We start from the raw sequence: 24,013 nt of genomic DNA, 5'->3' as shown, positions 1-24,013 counted from the left end.
CAGACATACCGCTGACAACCAAAATCAAGATCTGTGTAACTGCCATGCCTCCATATGGAATGCAGGAGGCTAAGGCCTGCCTGTAGAAAGGGATGGGGTCCTGAACAAACAGCTAGAGCTGGACAGCTAGGAGATTAATATTATAGTGGATTGTGGCACTGGACACAAAAGTCCTCTTATGGAGAGCAAGTGATCCGTTACATTAATATATTTAACCTGTGCTGTTACTTTTTGCTAGCCCTAAGAGCACCCCAACAGCATAGCAGGGAGACACCTGCAACAACGTGATAGCCGACTCTACAGAGAGGTTTCCCAGTGTATTAGAGGAGTAAGGATATTGCCACAGATAGCCGCTCGTCTCCCATTCTCCCACACATACAGGCTCAGCAAAACACAAAGTTCCTTGAGCAGCAGAGCCGAGTCACACGCTGGGACAGCCGAGCACCGCTGCACTTCACCTGCCCCCCAACAGTTTCCTCACACAGCCCCCACCGTGCTCGCTCCGTGGCCGGCAGGCCCTGCGCCTCCGGGGCCGCTCCACCCAGGCCTCCACGGCTGGCAACCCTTCCTCTCCCACCACCTCCGGCTAAACCCAGGCTCGTTCCGCCCCGCCGCCGGCAAAACCAAATGCCGGCAAAACCAAATGCCGGCAAACGCGTACCGCCATTTGCAGCGCTTATAAACCACCAGGCAGCCCGCACCGCCCGGCCCCCGCGACCGCTCCCGGGCAAGCCGAACCGAGGAGCGAAGGGGAGGCGGCGAGCAGAAGGGCTGGGAAGGGAAAAGGGAAGGGAAAAGGCGAGGGGACGCGGGGAGAGCGCTGAGGGGAGAGCGCTGAGGGGACAGCCCCAGGGCTCGCTGCCCGCCGCGCGCGCGGAGAAGCCGTTTAACGGCCACCAACCGCCCGCGCGCGAGACACCGCCTACCCGCCCACCACACTCCCCTGCTCGGCCCCGCCCCTTCCCGCCTGGCCCCGCCCCCGCTCCGCGCATCCCCGCCCCGCCTTCTTCCCCTTCGCGGTGTTGCGGCGGCGTCCGCCGTCGCCATGACAACGGCTCCCCGCCCCCCCCTCCGCGTCACCGCGCCCCGGCGCCGCTGATTGGTAGGAATTGTTCGAGAACGCCACCGAAGGCGGAAGCGGAAGCCGCACGTGGAGCCGGTGAGTGGTTGCCGCAGTTTCTGGAAACTTCGTCTCATTGTCATATTTAAAGCGGCGGCGCCGGCTCCCCTCCCTTCCCGCCTGCGCACGGAGCCGCCGCGGGCGCGGTACCGGGGCCGGCGGCCGCAGCGCCGGGAACGTTAGCCGGGGTAGGGTGGGAGCCTTCTTCCCCCCCCCCCCCCCCTCCCCGTTGCGGCGGGATCATGGCCGTGGTGGGTTTTGACCTGGGCTTCCAGAGCTGCTACATCGCCGTGGCGCGGGCCGGCGGCATCGAGACCGTCGCCAACGAGTTCAGCGACCGGTGCACGCCGTGAGTGAGGAGAGCGGGGGGGCGGCGGGGGTCCCTCACGGGCGGTGGAGGTTAGGGAGCAGCCGGTCAGTGGCCGGCGGAGGGCCCGAGCTGAAAAGTGCTGGAAGCCTCCGGGGGGGTGGGTGTGGGGGGGAAGGGGGTGTCCGCCGTGGGGGGCCGGTCAGGGACCCCCCGAGAGGCTGCGGGGGGGGGGGGGGGCACGGCGGCGTGTGTGTCTGTGTCCCCCGTGTCCCCCCCGTCCCCGAGACCGGGGGTCCGGAGCGCGTCCTGCGGTCACCGAGATGGAAACGGAGGCCAGCCCGCGGTGGGGAGGCTGCTCGGCTAATTGGGCGACAAGCTGGGAAAGCCGGCAGCTGCCAGGCGGGGCAGGCCGGCTTAAATGGGACACACACACGCACACTCTTTTTTTTTTTTTTTTTTTTTTTTTTTTTGCCTCTCTCTCTCTGGGGTCGGGCGGACTCTTAAAACTGCCCCAGAACGGTTCTCTTTTAGTCTGAGGTCAGGTGTAGAAAGCTTCAGGCTCGAAGCGGGAGTTAGTTGTAAAGTTAACGAGCAGCCGAACGCGGATGGGTAGGGTGTAGTCGGGAATGTGAGCTCTTAATTGCCATCCTCGTGTTTAACTGGATGAACCGTTGTGAAAAGTCCTGGATTCGAGCCAAGTCCTTAAGATGGATAAGAGCCGTCTTAGTGTTTTACCACAAGCTGGAAGAATGCCACTTCAACAGAAAGACTTTGGTGTTTTATTTGCGATCGTAGAAAACGTATCTGTGACGGTCCTCAGTCGTGTTTATTGTCAGTACTGAGTTAATTAGCCTGTTGGTTCTTTTCAGATCGGTGGTTTCGTTTGGATCCAAAAACAGAGCTATTGGTGTCTCGGCTAAAAACCAGGTAGGTCGGGTAGGTCGTTTCCTGGCGTTTGTGCGTAACAGTAAATCAGCCAGTGCAAACCATTGAGGTACCAGTGGGTGTAAAGAGAGTTGGCTCGCTGTAGTTAAAATGAAACAACTTCATTTTCCTTGTCAAGCCTTTTATCTTAGAAATGCTGCACTATTCTGCCATGCTTTCTTCAGAGAAATGCAGGATGTTTTTGCTAGAATGTTACTGCTCTCCCTTTCACTAATGGTAATATTTTCCAGTTGAACGTGTTCCTTTTCTGACAACTCACGGCCATCAGGCTTCTTTTCCTAATGGTTGTACGTAGGGTTTTCCTTGCACTTGTCGGAAAACCTTTTAAATGCTGTGTATAGTTTCTTAAAATTAGATGCAAAGGGAGAGTCTCAGCTCAGATTCTTAAAGCTATTTAGGTACCTTGCTACCTTTGGTTTCACTGAAAGGTAAATGCCTGTGTTTTTGAAGGTGCAAGTCCTCAGTTTGGTTTTTTTTGATTGAGGTGCTCTGAAAGATTGAACGTTTTCTTCATCCAAGTAGCATTTTCAATTTAGGAGAGCTTAATTCTGACAAATCTTAGAATAACTAAATGTAATGGTTAAATAAATCCTTAGGTATTGCATTGTAGGTTGTTACATAACTGCTGCTGGTGGAGACCAAGCGTGCAGCCTCTGCTGGCCTGTGCAGAAGATCTCTCATGTAGTAAAAGGACTGCAGTGGGTTTCCATGGAGAGAGGACTAAAGGAGACTTTTTTCCCCACTGTAATAGCTTCTCTCTTAATTTTGAACAACCAAGGAAATACAAATAGGTTACATGTTCATAAGCACTCATACACTTTCAGTTACAGGTTAACATTTGGAGTAATAAAGTAAATATATATGTTTGTGTTTTTTCCTTAAATCTCATTTTAGCATTGCTTTGGTTTACTTGACTGCTTCTACTGTGTCAAGTTGGGGAACTAGTATGATTCATCAGTGTGCAGAAATGAGTTGTTATTCAAAACAGCAAGTGATATGAATCCTATGTACTCTCAAGTGTGTTTCAGTATTGTTGGATTATTCCAGTAAACGCTGTTGAAAATGTGAAGCAAGCTAAAAGTGAAGTAGATTTTGTCTCTTGAATTGCATTAAAAAGCATGTATTTGCAGTGATGAACACCTGTGACTTCAGTTGCCTTCAGACTTACTGTAGTGAGTCTTTCATGCTTGGTTGTCCTAGCAGTTGAAACTAGATATTTTTGCCAAAAGAAAAAAAAAAAAGGAGTGTGGTACTTAAAATGATAAAAGATGTCAGAGCATTAATTTCTCTTGCTGTAAGCGGTCTAGTGTGGCTGACCACCCGAGATGTAAAATGTGTTTCTTTTGTAAATGGGCAAGTTTCTTGACACAGACAACTGAGAGTTATATTTTCAGTGTCCTGGGATGTAGTAGCTACTTAAGGAGTAAAATGATCCCTTTCATTTGAATGAGTTTCTTAGTTTAAAAAAAAAAACAAAACGGAAACCTACCACACCAACAAAATAACTCCAAAAACCCCACAAAACAAGAGGGGAAAAAAAAAAAAGAACACAACAGTTTTTGACTGGTGACTTCAGCAATGTGTTTGTGTGAGAGAGCTCATAATACTCAGAGGTGCTCTCTTACTTTAACACTTGAGGAGCTGCTGTTGGAGTGAATTTTCAGAAAATTTCTGTTTCCTTTACTTAAGTCTGGTAGCATTGGAGATGAGAACAGCATGCTACTTAACAGACCACAATTCTCAGCTTTCTTAATTGTGACTAAGCAGGAAGATATTAAAACATGCTACAGACCTAATGGCATACAATTACTCTAAAAATATCTTAAGATTGTTCTCCTAGAAAAGGCTCTGAGGTTAATTCTAAATTAGGCTGTAAAAGCAACCAGAGTGTTTGTGCTTCTCTGCCCACTGCATGGTAATAATTTTTGCTTCTACATTCTTCACCAATAGAGCTGTGAATTACGTAGCATTCAAGTACTCTGAAGTTATGGCTATACAAATAACTGAAACCACCCTGGAAAACCATCTTGAACACAGAACCTAAATACTCTATTGCATTAAAGTACTGGAATAGTTCCTGGCCTGATTTTTGGCCTGTACTAACTCGTGCTCTTACTAATAATTGCTGAGCACTGTTTGGTGGTTAGAATAAACCAAGGATGATTCCTGGTAGGGAATTCAGGTGTAATATCTTTTTCTCCACACAGAGAGATTTCTGAAAGTTACTGTTTAATATTATGGGTATGGCCTGCTGCTTTGTCAGGGAGCTTTTCTGTTGGAGAACTGTCATAGTTGCATAGCTTTCTAATATAAGATGTAGCTCAGATTCTTCAATTCCATGATGGAAAATTTTGCAGGCATTAAGAAACTGATGCTTTCCCTTTGAGGGAAGTGAATGCTAGAAAACTTCCTCAGTATGCTTGTCATTTGAGTTGTTATCATGCAATATGTTGGTGCCTGCCTAAATCTATTCTGGAGAGAACAATGCGCTTTTATAGTTTCTCTCCAATAGAATAGGATTCGTTCTATCCCGAGATGCTTACCGTATATCTCTTAGGCTGGTCTAGTTGTCTAATTCCTGTTCTGCATTGCGTTGCTGATAAAGAATGCTTTTCTTGGTCAGTTGGTTCTGTGGGGAGCTTGCACTGTAGTTTAGCATATACTTTAAGCTGACATCGTTACCACAAGAGAGTCTCATGTTTCTTGCTGTTGTCTATGCACTCCTATCCTTCTTTGGTCTGGTGCAAGAATTTGAATGGCTGTTAGGTGAACATGAACAGGGAAATGAAGTGGTTTAAAAGTAGCTCAGAGGAAAAAAAAATTATTGAAGTGTGTGGGGAGACTTATCAGCTTGAAGCTTAGTCACTGCAGAAACAGTTGTTTGCACTCAATGTAATGGGGTTTAAAGTGAACAGCTGGAGGTGAGGTGGCTGGGATTGGAGGGCCAGTTTACAAGCAGTGCAGCTACTTGTGAAGCTGGCTCCTATCTTTAATTGTTTGAATTCTGTCCAAATTAGGTGACTAAAGTAGTAGGTGCTATAGATCCTGTTACTGCTCACCTGATTGCTTCAAGTTTTTAGAGATACTTGTATAATACTTAACATATAATGGTCTGTAAGTATCTATGTCACTGACTCATATAATCTTCTGTACTAATGAGCTAATAGAAAGTACCAGATAGCAATTACAGGTGTTACAGAAAGAGAAGTGACAAGTGAGTGAGCAGTTGTCTTAAAACTTGACTGATGCTTGGGGGCACACAGAACAGCACTGAACATTGCAGGTCAATCAAGAGTGGATTTCTAAATATCCTGTATTTCTTTACAGCAAATTACTCATGCCCACAACACAGTATCTAACTTCAAGAGATTCCATGGCCGTGCATTTAATGATCCTTTTGTTCAGAAGGAAAAAGAAAAGTTGAGCTATGATTTGGTTCCTATGAAGAATGGTGGAGTTGGAGTAAAGGTAAATTTGCAGTGTATCTTTTTGGGTTTTAGAGCTAAATTTAAAAGTTTACATTTCAGCACGTAGTCATGAAAATACACGTTTCATTTAATTACCCTAAAGGTTTTCTTTAACCTTTCTGTTAAAGAGCTCTGTATGAATAGACAGCTTCATCTTTAAATAGTGGATATTAACTATCAAATTAAGGTTCATTTGTGAATAATTGCTGAAATATGAGCTTCCCTGTTGGCAAATTACACATCCAGCTCAAATGTCCTGGCAGAAAAACTGCTAAGATAATTATGAGGTCATATGGTTTTACTGCAAAGTGTTAACCTTTTTGTCACTCTTGTGTGGAACGCATTGCAACAGTCTAATTATGTGGTTATAAATTCCTTATAAAGTAGTAGGGAACTCTTTAGAGTAATTGCTATAAATGAGTGACATGTTTGTCTTTAGTGGACTGCCTGATATAAGTTACTTGAAACAGATGTTGAAAACCAGTTTGTACCACATTGCGGGTTTGACTCTTGCTTACATTTCAAGGAGTTTGCTAATACAATGTCAGCTTTTCCTAGAATAGATGCAGTTAATAACATTGTGTTCATTTTCAGAAGTATATAAAAATATTGATAACGAAGCCTTGCTGGTGTAGCAAACAATGCTGCTTCACTAATGAAGATCCTAGCTTAGGGCTGTGCGTTTGGTTTGCTGCTTTTCTTCATACCTTGAACTGGTGCCTCAGTGAGTCCTGTAATGAAATAATTTAGCATGTTATGATTGATGGAGTGTTATTAGTTAGCAGTGTATCAAAAAACATTGAATGTAAGTAATTTTTCCTCCCGTTGAAATAATAGAATTATTTTATGTATTTCTTCTATCCAGGTCATGTACATGGATGAGGAGCATATCTTCAGTGTGGAACAGATTTCAGCTATGTTATTGACTAAATTAAAGGAGACTGCAGAGAGTAACCTGAAAAAGCCAGTAACAGACTGTGTTATTTCTGTAAGTAATTGTAGTGTACAGGAACATTATGTCTTTAACTTCAACTATTGAGGGCATTTTGTTTCTATTCATGTAGAGTGAAAAAGAACACTGCATAAGCACTTACAAAAGGATTAATCCTAACTAGCTTGAGAGCTTCTGACTTAAAGAAATCCCAGGGCTGCTTCCGTATTCTAGACCCTGACCCTATTCATGAACTCATTCTCTTGGAGATGTCTGAACTTTTGGACCCGGAACACTTCTGGGATCCGATATATACCCTTCTGCAGCTTGTTTCTATGACTAGGCGCACTAATTACTCATTAAAGGTGCCTTTGTTTATCAAAGTTTGCCTTCTGGCAGCTGAAAACTTTAGTTTCTGTCCTATTTATGTTCATCCTCTCAGTAAGTTAATTTTTTTTTTTTCAATTTATGACTGCACAGAAAATGACCTCAGATGAAGAACAGTCATTCCATTGCAAAGCCTGAGTATAAAATAACATCTGCCTCTGTGTACTCAATGACTCTTTGAACAAGTCTGTCTCATGTTGTGTCTAGGAATATTTAGTTATGTTATTAGAAGAATTTGTTCTCCAGTTGATACCTGCAAAGTTAGTGTCTTCTAATGATGTAGTTTCTGTCCCTGAGGACGTCAGAGGTCACTGTCCAATGCCAATGCTAGAGATGTGTAGCAAATTTTCAACAATATATTCCTTCAGTATCTCTTACCACTTCTTGCCCAAAGTAATTTTGGCCAAAACATATTCTCTTTATTTGTTATCCCTTATTTCTTTGCATCTCTCATCTGTAATATTGCTGTACTTCTCCCCCCTGCCCTTTACTTTCTTGGACAGGAGTACATATACTAATTCTGATTAAGGTTATTCCAGGTCTCTGTCTCAACAATACCCAGTTTCATATCTTGTACCAGTAATTAAGGTTCCTAGCATTTGTATACAACTAACTCATTTGTTTGATGCTAGCGTGTGCTCGTTTAATTCCAGCTCAGTGTGATTGAATAGAATATTTGAAGTCTCGATTCAGTGCAGTAGTTGCATATTAAAAGACTTGCAGTGAGCAAGTGTGTTCCTCAAAGAGGAGGGACAGATAAAATTTTTAAATGAATATTTTCAAATAATGTGATATCTCATTTTCTGGAATTAACTTTCCATTCTCACCTGTTTTCTTCAGGTTCCATCATTTTTCACAGATGCTGAAAGGAGGTCCCTTCTGGATGCAGCTCAGATTGTTGGATTAAATTGTCTTAGATTAATGAATGATATGACAGCAGGTAAGTAGAGTAAAATGGCAATTTCTGCAAATGAAAGGTGTGATAGAGGGTGCATTTAGTTACTCTAAGAAGGCTGACTTGAAAAATCAGAAATGAGACACGTTCTAAAAACTTGTTGCTCTTCTCTTGATTTACAGTCTCATTTTAATGTCTTCTGTGTGAAGGGGTAGAAGAGATGAAGCTTTAGTGATAGTTATCTCCCTGAGTACTTACTTAGGAGTCATGTGCCTACACTACTTGTCCATTTAGTTTACTGTCCAGATTTCATGGAAGAAACCTCATGATGCAGTTGTGGGATTTAGGCACTCGTAAAGGAAGTTCCTTGATTAAGCATCAAACACTTTGTGATTTCCAAGGCTTTTGTCAGTGTAATTGTGGTTTTAAAACACACACACACAAAAGGCAATTAATCTCCTTTGCTAATCTGTTTGGAACTCTCAAAACACATTGGCAGAATGAAGAGTTTATTTGGTCTTTCTTAAAACAAGCATTCTTAACCTGTCTTCCTGCATCTTTCTGTTTGCGTTTGGTGAGAGAGCATTTGTTCCATGTTTTTAAATGGTATAATAACTAGCACTTGTTTCCTGGGAAAAGAATTGGGAAGTGGGGTTCTGTACCAGAAGACAATTACTTTTCTGTTCCTACTGCCCATGTTAATTAGATAAGTAAGGAAGAGTTTACTTTGGGAGAATGTTCCATGCAAGCATGTTTGGTGCACGCCAGCTGGATTCATGCTTTTGAATTTTATATTTTATTTTATATTTTTTAAGGAGTAAAGCAATCTTAAGTATGCACTGATGGAGTGGTATCTTAAAATGTTTTTCCAGAATCGGTTTCAGATGAGTATTTACATGGTAATGTATAGAATTTCTAGTAAACGCAGTTGTTTCATCAGTATTATGCTCTTTACATTGAACACTATGTATTTGCACCTGACAAAGAGCAAGTCTGACAGGATCATTGCAAAAGCCATAGGTGCATGTTTCTGTCATCTAGCTTTAGCTTAATCCTTTGTTTATATAGCTAAGAGTGCTACAGAGAATGTGTGGTAGCATGAATTCTTGAGCTGGGTAAGTGTGGACCCCACAGTAGGTACACTTTGTCCCACATGCCTGGATTCTTGAGTTACAGGGCTTGTACATCCCTAGGGTGACTGCAGAGAGAGGAGGAGGAAGTACAAATATCCAGCCCTCTATTTTTAACCTTCAAATTCCATTTTCAAAATGTTTATGAAGAAACTTGGTATTCATAAAGAAAAAAAAGGTTGGTTTAGTACTCAAAAAAAAAAAAAAAAGGGGGGGGGCGGGGGGAGTGTTTTCCAACCTTAGCAGTCAAAACAGTACCTTTCCAACCCCTTTCTGTATTGAAGCAAAAGTAATCCTTCACACCTGATTCAGAGATGACCTCTCATGATGGGGTGTTATAAGCCAACTAAAGGCTTTGTCACTTCTTTTTTGTTTGTTTGGCAGAACAGCTCAGGCCAGTCTTTGGCCACGCAAGAACCTTGAGAGCTTTTTCAAGACTTTTTAGCCAGGGTCTTTGGAAGCTTTGCCATTGGGATGAACAGTCCCTGGAAAAGCAAGTAGCTCTTTCATCCCCTTGATCGCACCAGCAGCCTTTCTTTACCGTGTAGCACATAGCATTTCTAATTTTCCTTACCTTGCAAGGCTGAGTACCATCCAAGTTTTTCTAATATTTTAAATGTAAGAATCTTTGATTGTATCTTCAGGGTAGGGGTCCTGAGGTATAGTAGGGCAGAAAAGAAAAATTGTTTGTGGTTTTGGTTGGGTTTTTTTGTTTGTTTGGGTTTTTTGGGGGGGCAGGGGGTTGGTTTTTTGTTTTTTGGTTTGTTTTTTAAGAAAAGGCAAATTCTGCTGTGACTTTCATAAAGTTTCACAAGTTCTGTTCATAAATTTATTTTTAGCTTGGAAACAAGGGCAATGTGTTCAGTCTGCTCAGAAATAGGAATGTTATGTGAATGAACAGACCAAAACACAATTTCAGTCAAATCTAGATCTTGGGGCTATAACAGATACATTTTGTGAAATAGAGTTCCTGTTTTTAATTAACCACCTCTTAATAACTGCTTGTGGGAGGGATTAATGACTGCTGATATTGGGTTTTCACAGACCCCAAAGAATCCACACAGATGAGAATGAGTGCACCAACTGCAGGGGAACTTTATTAGACACTAGAATTCATAAATTTCAAGTCTCTGATCAGTGGGAAACTTGGCTCTCCTTGTTCCAGATGGTCTGGAACTACTGCTTTTGATGTGAGAGAGGGAGTCAGTGTCTGTTTCTCCTAAAGTGAGAAAATGTTGGTGTGACTATAAAACATTGCTCTTCAGAGCACGTGAACTGTCCCTGCCTGATACTCTGTGTAGACTGAGATTCTTCCCTTTTGCAGCCTCTGCTGACCATTTATACCATTCTCAGGCAAAACCTTCATGCCTGGGAGATACTCCTTATAAATACAAAGCTGGGTTTGGGTTTTGTTGTAAAGATGGTCAGTGTTTTTGATAACTATGCAAAGCAAAAAAAAAAAAAAAGTTGTTAATAAAGAGATCAAAGTAGAAAACCCCTGAACAGGGTTGTTGCTTCTTAGTTTTGCATGCTTCAACACATAGAGAGCATGACTGAGGAAGGATGTTTTGCTTCTCAGGTCCTACAACATGTATTAATGGAATAAAGCTTCCACGTAGGTAAGACCTTGCATAGGTGTATGTCTGGATTTGTCTTGCTGCTCTTCAATCAATAGCTTAATATTCACAGGGATGTGGTGGCGTGTAATTGGAGACTTACTAGAGATTGCATTGGTAATATCTGACGCTTGTTTTGCAGTGGCTCTGAATTATGGAATTTATAAACAAGACCTTCCAGCTCCTGAAGAGAAGCCACGGATAGTTGTGTTTGTTGATATGGGACATTCTGCATTTCAAGTATCAGCCTGTGCATTCAACAAGAGTAAACTGAAGGTAGTAAGATGAAATGAAAATAAAAGGGGTTTTGAGACATTAGAATCACATAGACTATAAACCTGCCTTGTTTTTAAAATTCTGAAATAACTTAATGTATGGGAGATGGCAGTGAGTCAAAAGGTGAAGATTCTTATCAGTGTCCTTCATTTCATTAGGGTGGTTTCAAATGGAGGCTGTAAATTCATTGCAATACACCAATGTAAGATATACAATACAACTGCTGTCATTTAGTTTGTTTTATCTAAATGAACATGTGTGTGGATTAAAACTGTGAATGTTTAGGATTGTCACAGAGTTATTTAGTCTTACCTCCACTGTAAAAGTGAAGAGCAATTTTTGGCTGATGTGGTTGAAGTACTTAAGCCTGTGCATTGGAAAATAGGCTGACTTGTCCCCAACCTTTTTTGAAGCAAAGGCTTGCTGGTATTGAAAGGCTGCTATTCCATTTGATTTTTACTTAAGTGTAAGACTAAATAATTGTGTTCTTTCAAACCAGGTACTTGGCACAGCATTTGACCCTTTCCTAGGTGGAAGAAACTTTGATGGAAAGCTAGTAGATTACTTTTGTGCAGAAATAAAATCAAAGTATAAGCTGGATCCAAAAGCAAAAGTTCGAGCTCTTCTTCGTCTGTATCAGGAATGTGAGAAACTGAAGAAACTAATGAGTTCAAATAGCACAGACATTCCCCTAAATATTGAGTGTTTCATGAATGATACTGATGTATCTGGAAAAATGAACAGGTGAGTGCTGTACAAGACAGGCAGTTGCTTTGGTGGCCATATTTCTTAAACAAGTGTTTCTTTCCATATTTGAAAGAAACTTACTGTGCTAAAATTAAGTGCGAGTGCTGAATAGCTATGGCATTTTTGTAATACTAGAATAACTAAGGCTGTGAAATGTAATGTTCAGCTACCTGAGCAATGTTTCAGTGTAATGATGCATGCATAAGAAGCTTGGATTCTTTTTGTAGAATGACACGTTCTTAAAACCATGGATTGATGCATGCAAGCCAGACCCAGGGGGGTTGGCTGCATATGTAGGCCTCCTGCATATTTTAGGTAACCTAAATCCCATACTGCTCTTAAGATAGCAACAATTGAAGCTTTGTTCCTTTTTTTTCTGTTCTTACTGTACTCTGGATATTGGCAGAGAAATGGAGGACAGATACAGTGCTTATGGGGGATGACTTGATTATGGCCCGAGTCTAAATGAAGTCTGTGTGTGTGTCTCTTTTGCACACATTCACAGGCACAACTTAATTTGTAGTCACTGTTAGTCCTGTAACTACTGCCAAGAGTGGTGGGGTTTTTTTTCTTCCCTCCAGTATTTAGGCAACAGTTTTTCATTGTAAAGGAAGTATTAGTGTTTTCTTGTATACTTATCTGTAACCTCTGCTGTAAGGAAATATATAGCACCTGCCCAAACAATACTTTTATCTTATTTAACTACATTGATAGCAGCATAGGAAAATCTGTAAGCAGCTGTTCATGTACTAACTTATGTATGGTTGTCACTTCAGCCTACTCACAGGGGTTTAGCTTTAAGTCTCCTTGCAGTGTAGTTAACAAACCTGGTGAGCATCAGTTTGGAAACAAGAATACCAGGAAGTCTTAGTGGTGGGACAGGCATTCTTTGGTTAATTCCATTTCCTTCCTTAGGTCACAATTTGAAGAATTGTGTGCTGACCTGCTGCAAAGGATAGAGATGCCTCTGCTTTCATTAATGGAACAAACACAACTGAAAGTGGAAGATGTAACTGCTGTAGAGATTGTGGGAGGAGCAACCCGCATTCCTGCTGTCAAAGAGAGGATTGCTAAATTCTTTGGCAAGGATGTCAGTACAACGCTGAATGCAGATGAAGCTATAGCTAGGGGCTGTGCTCTGCAGGTATAGTACTGGCAACGCTTGTTAAACTTAAAAGTTAAATTTCTTGAGAGCACTTCTGTGAAGAATTAGCCAAGCAGTTATGAGAAATGGCAGAAGTGGTCCATTTTTAAGTATGCAAAGGAACATACATGTTCACCGGGTCTTTTTATGGGACAATGCTATTTTTAAAAGTCCAGAGCACTCCTCTGTGGTTCAGTACTTTACTGAAAGTGCTGATGCTGGGTGTATTCTGTAAGCAGTCCACTCTTCAAAAGAACAGGATCTAGGGATCTTTAATGAGAAAAATTTAAGTTGCTGTCAAGCTGAGGGAAGAGACATTTTTAATCAACAAAGTTAATGAGAAGTATGCCTAAAACACTGCAAGCTTGCATTTTCTGGTATCCAACTTTCCATCAATGTGAAACAGACTTTTATTCTATTTCCCCCCAATTTTTATAGTTTCCAACTACTGAACTATATTTTACAAGCAAACAACTCATTCTCCCTTCTTCCTTTTCTCCTTTACTTATTCTCTTAGTTCACCCTCTCTTCTTTGACTTGTTTCTTTACCCCATCTCACTAATTGCTTTCCATCACTAGCAATCAGTTGTCTCCAGGGAAGGAAGCAAGACTTGTAAGATAAACACCACTTCTTTTAGGACTAAGTAATGCAGCACTGCCATTCTTTACAGTCCTGGTTTAGACTGTTACCTTTTTTCACAAGCTACAGTAAGAATAAGGCCAAAAGTGCTGCTAACTCAAAGAGTATAAACACTTCTGTATGAAACTTCTGTTTTCTTACCATACTCCATTGAAATCAAGCAATTTGCCTAGCTCTGTTTTAGTAAAGTAATACAGTTCTCTTGTTTAAAGATGTTTAGCTGTCTTGGGGGCGGGTGGAGTAGAGCAGTTAACCACCTTTAATGCATGTCTCTTTTTTGTTTAGTGTGCGATTCTTTCTCCAGCTTTTAAAGTGAGAGAATTCTCTGTGACAGATGCTACACCATTCCCAATATCTCTGTTGTGGAACACAGAAGCAGAGGACACTGAAGGGTAGGTAGCTCAAACTACATTTTTGTGAAGCTTTTGGCCTTTATGATTCAAGCATAATGTTCTTCGTTGCATTTAAATTAAGATCTTGGCATTCTGATGCAGAAAACCTGTAGGCCATGTACCAGAGAAGGTTGATAGTGGAGACTGTGTAAAGGCATGCATTGAAATTTTAACTCTAACTCCTCATATGTTAAAAAAAATAATGATTAAAAAAAATTGTGATTGAATGACCTACCAACCAGTATCTTGTGTTGCATTGCCCTTACCGGTTGTCAGGTTTTGGAATGCAAAATGAACTAGAATAACTGCTGGATCCTGATCCCACTTTCCTTTCTGGCTTTTTTTTACTCAAGGTGTCCTAACACCTATCTGGATTCTTGTTTTAGTAGGAACATTATGCACTATGTAAATATTGTGAGCTTACATGGATGCTGTTTGGCTGAAAACAGAAGCAAGGGTTTAATTCTTAGGGTTTTGTAAGAGAAATTTCTTGCAATTGCAGTGTCTTAAGACTCTGACCTTTCTGCTATTAACTATGCCATGCCTGTGGGAAATGCAGTTGCTGTCTAGGATGTAAAGAGGTCTGAGTTTAGCTTTTGGAAAGTTTAGAGTTCGAGGGACCTGTTCATACCTTTCTCATATTCTTTGTAATTCAGCCTTTCCTTTTTTTGTCTGTCTTGTGTGGAGATGCAGAACTTAATTGTTCTGTCACATGTTTCTGAGGGCAACTTGCAGGTTCACATTCTAGGTGAAGCTCTTATTTTCTTACATTTAGGTTATTAGATGAGATCCTTCCATAGTTAGGAGACAAAACTTAGATGGAAATTAGAATCAGACTGGCATAATAGCAGACAGACCCTAGAGGAAGAACATAAAATAAAGCTGGTTGTCTTTCTGTCATATCAAGGAATGAATAATAATCTGGTGTCAGGGTTCTCAACTGAGCCACAGAAAGTAAATGATAAAGGAATTAACAGGACTATAATTAGCCTTTTGAGACTAACTGAGGAACGGTGCAAATTATGATTTAAATTATGCTATTCCAAGTTCAGAATAATGTCTTTGCAGGAAACAAATTTTGGAGTTCTGCTGATAGCCTGTCACTGAATTGCCACCTACATCTAAACTGATTTGCTTCTGAGACTCAAAAATTAGTGGAATAGGACAATTTCCCATTACAGTACACAACAATAATTTTTTTCCTTATGGTACAGTAGTGAAGTATCTTTCTTGGAATTGCTCAGAAGGGCAAATGTGTCAAAACATGGTGATGTTTCTCTGAAGATTTCTGACCCTAGATCAAAGCCTTTCTGCTAAAAGTGGTATTTTTCTCTTTAATTCTAGGGTTCATGAGGTCTTCAGCAGAAATCACGCAGCACCTTTCTCCAAGGTTCTTACATTCTACAGGAAAGGTCCATTTGAGTTAGAAGCTTTTTATTCTGATCCTAATGGAGTCCCATATCCTGAGTCAAAAATTGGTAAGTAATTGTCCTGGAAATAGTGTTGTCTCACACGGTTCTGTTTTAAATTGGTTCTGTAACTGTGTTGTGTTACAGTATGGTTATATGATGTATATATTTAGGTTTTTGTGTCTGAAGGACTCAGTTTTAATTTCTCCCATTCTATAGGTAACTGAATTTGGATCTTCTATTTTCCTAGTTTCTAAAGTTGCTTCAGTCTGTTGAAGAAATCAGGGGAAACTATAGCTGAATGCCCAGGGCTAGAATGGGACTCTCACTGTGAAAGATAACTTCTTAACTTTTTTTAATCATCTTTTCTGCTTATCACTAAAGCAAGCTAGGAATACTTGAGAAATATCTCCTGCATATAAAAAACTTCAACATGTCTTGAGTAACTAGTTGTTGTTTTTTCCTGTACTTTTTGGGTTTGACATAGTGCTGAATAAGTTTTAATCGAGGCAGCCTGAAATAATGGCAGCTACAAGACTACAGTATTGATTGCAATTGTCTAGGTAACACTTATAATCAGTTCTTTCATCCTTTTTGACAAATTACAGCATTGACAGTGTTGACACAAAGAGTTTACAATGTGGTTAGAAAAAGATTGTGATGGTAAAGACAGGCCAATTAAATAATTGCTCTTGAGTTCTAAGCATGCAATTAAATGTTGTATGTTTGCATGTAAAATTAAGATAAAGCTATTACTAGCTGTCAAGTAATTGCTTGGTTTTGTTAGAAAGCTCAACTTTTTTCCAGAGCGGTAGAAGAAATGACTAATCTTGGTTAAGTATTTGACAATACACCTGTCCTGTTGGTTAACAATGCACTTAAAATACAGTATCACCAAAACTGTAGTGTTAAAGATAAGCTTTATAAATATTCTTGAAATGGGTGGGAGAATATATAGAGCAAAAACATCTCCCATCTGATTTACCAATATTTCAGCTAATACCTAAGGCACTACAAAGTTACCAAAAACTATTATCCTAATAGGAAACATCAGTTATTTTCTCTACTTTGAAGCAAATTATGTGTTGTTTCACTGAGAGTCACAAAGTGCAAATACCGTATGTCTTGGAAACCAGCACATTATTTTGTAGTTACAGGAACAGCAGACTTCCTTTCATGTTAACTCTTACCATAAAGACTGATAGTGGGATTTGTGAGTGTTCAATTTATACGGCTTGAACAAATAAGATGTTTAACTGCTGTTCCGTAAACTGGTAAGAACAGAACTGAAAATCAGACTGGTTTCAGCGCACTCACTGATTAACTCTGCTCAGAACAGAATTGTTAGTAGTCCTAATGGGTGAGTAAGTAGTTCTGATGTGACCTGTCCTCTATTTTGGTAGTCTCAACTCTAGTATTATTGGATAAGAGAGGGGGGGATTACATTCTTTAGCCTGTAAAGCAAGCAGGTAAAAGCTTGTATGCATGTGGTTTAGATCTATTAATGAAGGAATGGGGGGGGGTGTGTATATCCAGCCTGTGATGAAATCATTGAACTTATACTTTGCAGCTATACAAGTGTCATAATCTCCAGGTCACTGTTCTGGTGATATATGTATAACCATGTAGTAGGCAGGAAAAATAAGTCTGCTTTTAATGTCAAGGAGATCTGATTCTTCATTTACTGTTAAACTAGTTGTCTGACTGTTTCTTAGTTTCACAATGCTTGTTTCGGGTACTACAGGAGTTACAAAACAGTTGCATTCTGTCCTAGAGTAAAAGGTAATGGCAGACTTAGACTTACATGGATGTCACAAGCTGAAAAGAAAACTTCTAGGAATACTGTTTCTATGTTGGGCAGTAACTTTATTAAAAAGACATACTACTTAACATTGGCGTTAGACTAAGTCTTTGTGTAGTTTTCTTTCATCCTACTATAGCATCACAGATAGCACAAGTAAGGGGAAGTGAGCTTTCACTTTTTGTATTTACTCTGTATTACTAGCAGCAGGAGAACCTACCCTAGATGACAGAAGTAAACGTTCTTCCTTTTTGTAAGGTAAAGTTGGCTGAAAAGCAGCATGCTGCTGCTTTTTTTTTTTGGTATTCATTTCATTTTGGGGACCATGAGATGAGCACAGAGGCTTCACCAAATATTTAGAAAATGTGTCCCCTATGAAAAAGGGAGGTGTTTTCCTGGCTCTGTAATGTTACCTATTTAATTCCACTGTGTGAGTATTGATTCTTTTGGTTTTTAGGTAGGTATATTATCCAGAATGTGGCAGCCCAGAAAGATGGAGAGAAGTCTAAAGTTAAAGTGAAAGTTCGTGTCAATACTCATGGCATTTTCAGTGTGTCCACTGCGTCCATGGTAGAACCAGTTAAAAGTGAAGAGAGTGAAGATGTCAGTGTTGAGACTGAAGTGGAATCTCAGGACCAGAGGCCTATTGAAAACTCAAGTGATGTAAGTTGACCTTTCTTGTGTGTGAATGTCCTTTACTGATGAAAGTGTTTTGCTGTTACGTGCTCTGGAAGAAAAGGAAGACGGCAAAGTGAGGTTAATTTTGAGGTGTGCATAGCTGTTGGGAAATATGTCTTCATAAGAACAGGAGAAAATTTGCGATAACTTGAAAGTGTGTGGATTTCAAAATCAATTATTGAGCAAAGTGCCAAATAGCAGCAGGTGGGTTTCTTGAGGGTGGGGTTGCTTACAGCTGCCATAGTTATCAGACTGTTCCAAATAGGAAAACTTGGTTTGGATTATTAGTCATCCATGCCCTCTGTGTAAAAGGATTTGTGCGTAATCTTTCATATTAGTAAAGTTTTTTCAAACTTTTTGTGAAAGGGAAAGCTGGATTGTTTTCTACAGCATTGAAGGGGAGGGGAACACTGGGGAATAATGCAGCACTGTTATGGTGTACTTGATGTTTTAATAGTTTTCTGAGGGGGAAAAAAACTTAAGCTATGACTCAATAGCTTAAAAGCCACTTCTTGTGAGAGAAGGTGGTAGCGTGCACACACATGCATATGAGTATTATGCTGCAAGCCTGGCACTGGTAGCATTTTCACAAGTCCTTCTGAACTTGCACTAGTCTGTATCTCCGTTAGTTAAAGCGTGTGTGTTTCTGCGTGTGCACAGAATGCTTTGTAGGGCACTTTGTACAGTATGTGCATCAGAAGTGAAGTGCCCTATAACTTTTACTAAATACAAGTGCACATGCCTTCTACATCCTTTGTGCCTGGGCTTTCATTACAGAAAAATATCCAGCAAGAGAACAGTGAGGCTGGAACACAGTCCCAGGTACAAACTGATGGTCAGCAAACATCACAGCCTCCCCCTTCATCAGAACCTCCCTCTGAAGAAAACAAAATCCCAGATGTCAAGAAAGTGAGTGACCCTTTAACTATGTTGAAAATGTTATGCTCTCTAATAGTGGCTTTTTAAATGGTAACATTCCAGGAAAAAGTAAGGAATTTGGTGCTCAGAACCTTTTCATTTTTGTACCTTTTCTATTGTGAAAAATAATGTGTATGTCTCGTGATGATTTTCATATGGAGTTTGCAAAAGAATTCATGCAAGAAGTCTCTCTTTACCACTGCTCTGTCTTTATGCAGTGTTGTACAGCTAATTTGTTCGGGTTGCAGACATTTCAATTTTTTTAACAGCTGTTAGAGGCCAAGCTTATTAGGCCTGCTGAGAGAAGTTGGGATCAGGAATTCACGAACGTAATAGGAAATAATCTTTGTGAAAAACATATGCCTACCCGATATTGCTAGTAGTATGCTCTTTCATCTGTATAAGATGAGAAGTGTTTTAGGTTAAAATCTTACCACTGTCAGCATCACTGGTGAAGTGCTAAGCTGTAGATGGGCACTTCTGGAAAACCTGCAAATATAACATATATCTGAGAAATGTCCTTCCCGTTGCTCAGTACTTACTTTCCATCAGTTAGACTGTAAGGAGACTAGGATGAGAGGTGGAATCCCTGAAAGGGAAAGTGCCTTAAGTATATTTTGAAGATTCTGAAAGAGCAGAGAGAATCTCTGCATGTTCTTCCTGTGAATGTTTCTTTCATTATAGTGCTACTTCATCAGAAGGCAGTCAGGAAAATTATCCTGTTTTTCTTTTCTCCAACTCAGACAAATGAGAAGAAAGGTGATCAGCCCCCAGAAGCTAAAAAACCCAAGATAAAAGTGAAGAATGTGGACCTACCTATTGAAGCTAACTTGGTTTGGGAGTTAGGAAAAGAACTCCTCAATATGTATATTGAAACAGAGGTGAGTTAATGTGGTTTAGACTGCTGTCTTGATTGCAGTTATTAACCATTCATCTGCTTTTTAAGGCAACCTTTGACCTTTTACTGTAACCCTGGAATGTGGACTCAAATAATTTACAGTGAGCTAATATACAGTCCAACTTTAACACATAATTGACAAATGTTAATAAGAAAGATTGAAGTGTTGTTTATAGCAATAGTATCAGAGCACTGATCCATGGAGTGACATCAGAGATTTGTTCAAGCTGTTGTAATCTAGAGAAGTGCAACCCATTTCTTCAGATGTGTAGCAATGAGAATTCCAACAGTTATGTGAACCAAGGCCTCTGGGAGATTACTGTGTTTTACAGGAGCTGTGCTTTGTAGAATGCTGTTTGAACATAGGTATTTTTTTAATTAAAATATTTCTATGGTTATACAGGGAAAGATGATTATGCAAGATAAACTGGAGAAAGAAAGAAATGATGCCAAGAATGCAGTGGAGGAGTATGTGTATGAGTTCAGGGACAAGTTGTCTGGACCATATGAAAAGTTTGTTTGTGAAAAGGTAGGTTGTGGTTTCAGGAGCTTCTCTGAAAATACTGATACCAAGTATCTGTTTTGTATTCCTTGGTCAAGCTTTCTCATAGACACCCTGGAAATAGCTGAAAACTGTAACTCATTCGAATGATGGCTGGGACTGATCTGGAATTAGGTTCAGGCTTAGCAAATAGTATATATCCCTAAAAATAAATTTTGTCACAAACGGAGTAAAGTTTTGTTTCAAAATAAAGTTGGTGACTAGAAGGGGAAGCTGTGTTGCTGTATCCATAACCAAAAACATGAATTAAAGCTGCACCACAAACATTGGCCTAATCAAGGATGAAAGGCTGTAAATGCTGCCTATGTTGTAGATGTGTGTGTTTCTCAGTTCAGAAGCTGGTGTGGTTTAAGTGACTTAATTGGGCAAAAGCTGTAGTAGAAAAGTAATTTTTATGTAGGAGACTAAGAATTAATGTATGTATTTACCAGTGTCCTGTTACTGCAAGACAAACATAGTCAATTGGTGTGTATTTTGATGTTTCACATGTTGAATTATATTGACACATAGGATCTGCAGGGATTCTCTGCACTTCTAACAGAGACAGAAGGCTGGCTGTATGAAGAGGGTGAGGATGAAGCTAAGCAGGTGTACGTAGACAAATTAGAGGATTTAAAGGTAGGTCTGTTAGTATGCCCAAAATGCAAAATTTCCAAACTACCACACAACAGTGTTAATGAATGTTAGTGAATCACATAACACACAGGAAATGCTTTTTCTAGAAATTAGGTACTCCAATTGAAACACGCTATCAAGAAGCAGAAGAACGACCAAAGCTGTTAGAAGAATTGGGACACAGGCTCCAGTATTATGCTACAATAGCTGGGGAATTCAGGAATAAAGTAAGTGGCCTTGAAGTACATTTCTTTTTACCACATAGTGTTTCACTGAGGCTCACCAGCTGGCAGAGGCTTCAAATTCACTCTCACATGAGCTGCAATCTACTGATATATAGGTCACAAATTTAACACCGCAAATGTTTCCCAGTACGCAAAAAATCTTGCACAGTGTGTCATATCTTCAGTCACTTGATACTTCTGGATGTTTTCAGGCCAAAAAGAACATTCTTATAAAGAGTGAGGGTTAGAGTGTGGTCTGATTCTTGACCTTTTAAAGGCCAATCTGACTTTTTTTAGAATTGTGCTGCTCTTCCAGTTCTTTTGCGAACAAGAATTGTGCCATGGTGAGAAACATTAATGTAAAGCTACTCAGGATAAACTAAAACATCCAACTTTATTATATATGGGTGTTTGGGTTTTTTTGTCATTGGTATTTGAAGATTACTTTCTTAATAAGAATTCCTGCTTTTGCAAATTTACTGCTTGAGTTTCAACTTAATGACTTTTAATAGGGCAACTCACAACACTCAAGCTAATTCAGTTTTGAGATTGAGACTTGCGTCAGAAACAGTTACGTCTTCAGAGCTATAGATCACAAAATTGTCATTAAGTGAAGTTATTCAGTAGTATTACACAGTCTTGAAATTATTAGCATCATTGGAAATAGTGCATTTAAGACTTGAATCCATATTTAGAATTCTTGACTAAAATCATGGCTTTTGTTGCTGGGTAGGTCCTGCTCCTGATATCAGTTGACTGCGTAACTGTGGCATTGTAGGGAATGCTCCTAACAACTCTGATCCTTTCCCTGTCTTTGTACAGCAGAATCGCACTGTCTAAACTACCTTGAGCCCATGTAAGACCCTCCAGGAGGAAGGGGATGGTTTTTTATTAGGCCTGTTAAGAATGTTATATTTTTTTGTGACCTGTTTGTAAAGCCTCTGTTCCCTCTGTGAACTAGATTTCTTGTTTGATTATTGGGCAAAAGAAGCTTTATTTTGATATGTGTATTTATTGTTGTCTCTTGCTGTAGCAGATTTGGCTTGTTGCCAACTTCTATTTATTTTGAAAATCGGTAAAGATTATAAGTTGTAAATAATTGGGGTAGTCTTTTTGGCATAACTTGATGACAGTAAATTTGACATTATTAACTAATACAAAACATTTGTATTTGGGCAGGATGAGAAATACATCCATATTGATGAAATGGAAATGATGAAAGTAGAGAAGTGTGTTAGTGAAGTGGTAGAGTGGATGAATAATGCTGTGAGTGCACAGGCTAAGAAGAGCTTAGATCAGGATCCAGCTGTGCATTCAAGTGAAATTAAGGCAAAGCTACAGGTAAGTACCATAAGAAACTAATTTTAGAGGCTGGTGCTAAAGCTAGACTGATATCTGTCCCCCTCCCTCTCCCCCAATTTCATCTTGCTGCTCCAGTGTTCTTAAAAGGTAGTTAGAAAGTATGGACAGGAAGAGATTCAGTGGAAAGCAGAGGACCTGTACTATACTGTATACAATTCTGTGGAGCTTATTGACATTTTATGTCTTTCAGTCTTTCGGTGTTACTTGTAGGCACAAAATAGTCTTGGAAAAAAACCCATGTGAAATCCAAAATATTAAGTTGAAGAACTTTGCCCACAGAACTTCAGAAAGTAGACCAATTAATTTATTTCAGAGTACAATAAGTACTTGCCAGTTTGGACTTGGGAAACAAATACAGAAGCAAGTTTCAAACAGTCTTTTCGGCATGGGACTCTTCACACTAGTGAAGCTGGTGGGTCCTTAATATAGACTCTGACCACATCTTTTCCCTTTCTTTTAGGAGTTAAACAATGTCTGTGAGCCTGTTGTGACACAACCAAAACCAAAAGTTGACTCTCCTAAGGAAGAAAACCCATTAAATGAACGGAGTAATTTTAAACCTGAAGACATGGGAGAAGACGAGAAAAATTCTGAAATGCCTCAACAAAATGGCGAATGTCATCCAAGTGATCAAAACACCATTAGCATGGACTTGGACTAAATCACTGCACTTGCAGCAAGTTATTTCATCCCATGACAGAAGATATTTTTGCTGTTGTATGTGATGGGGGGGGGGAATGCATTGTTCTGGGAACTATTTATATTTTTTTCTTAAGACTTGTCTGGGATATGTTGTGTTATGGGAGGAAGAATAGTAATAGTGTTGGTCATGACTATCCTAAAAGGAAAATTGCCTTGGTAACTTTCAGATTCCTGTGGAATTGTGAGTTCATACTAAGCTTCTGTGCAGTATTTAACCATTTGCATCACTAAAGATGAAAAGAAGCCCTTGCTCTGAAATATACTGCTCCTTCAAAAGGTTGTAATTGAAACCTTCGTAGGCATTTGTAGATTCCAAGGTAGTTTTCTTTCGTCTGGACATCTATTGGGTATGTCAGTAAAAAGCCAGTGTCTGTCCCGTTCATAAGGACTTTCCAGAAGAAATCCGTCTGTTCTAAGGTTTTTGATTATTGCAGTACAAAGCACTTATCAGATAATAAGATGGTGAAATGTGTTAGTAGCATGCAGAAACACTTATGTTTCATCTCTTGCTAAACAATACATTTTTCATGTGGGGTACATAAAATGAAGGAAATGCTAATTCTGTTAGTGTTATTGTGAAGCTTTTCAATGAGCTTTAAAATAAAGTTCATTTTACTGGTATCTCCTGACTTGTTGGGTTTACCTGTTTTCAGTACTTCTGGTGTAAGCGTTGCCCTCTTTCACCGTTTGTGACAGGCTGTTGCTTTGTGTTCCTGTGCACAAGAGTCATAAAGAGGCTTAGAACTCTCACTTAGCACAGAACAGTTGTGCAGTGAGTTGAAAGTAACTCAGCTGCTTAATGAGTTATGCCTCTTTCTTTTCTATGCCCCAAGGGTTGTACACA

General features: G+C 40.1%; 1 protein-coding gene across 2 annotated transcripts; it reads left to right on the top strand.

Moving 5' to 3' along the window:
* The first annotated feature begins 1,170 nt into the window (after positions 1-1,170).
* Positions 1,171-23,790, top strand: HSPH1 (heat shock protein family H (Hsp110) member 1). 2 transcript variants are annotated; one of them, XM_052812655.1, is made up of 18 exons: positions 1,172-1,469; positions 2,300-2,357; positions 5,703-5,843; positions 6,708-6,830; positions 8,001-8,100; positions 10,944-11,077; positions 11,577-11,821; positions 12,740-12,968; positions 13,894-14,000; positions 15,345-15,478; positions 17,668-17,873; positions 18,666-18,797; positions 19,550-19,687; positions 20,108-20,233; positions 20,777-20,884; positions 20,989-21,108; positions 22,285-22,446; positions 22,928-23,790. In XM_052812655.1, exons 1-18 carry the CDS (start codon positions 1,363-1,365, stop codon positions 23,126-23,128), a joined length of 2,571 nt encoding a protein of 856 aa, XP_052668615.1. In that variant the 5' UTR covers positions 1,172-1,362; the 3' UTR covers positions 23,129-23,790. The 2 variants fall into 2 exon arrangements, with proteins under 2 accessions (XP_052668616.1, XP_052668615.1); XM_052812656.1 differs by lacking the exon at positions 18,666-18,797 and having other exon boundaries at positions 1,171-1,469.
* Positions 23,791-24,013: the final 223 nt, after the last annotated feature.

The sequence above is a fragment of the Harpia harpyja genome, chromosome 17 (assembly GCF_026419915.1).
Source record: "Harpia harpyja isolate bHarHar1 chromosome 17, bHarHar1 primary haplotype, whole genome shotgun sequence".
Lineage (NCBI taxonomy): Eukaryota > Metazoa > Chordata > Aves > Accipitriformes > Accipitridae > Harpia > Harpia harpyja.
Note: the sequence above shows the minus strand (reverse complement) of the source record. Positions and strands in the feature narration are given on the sequence as shown.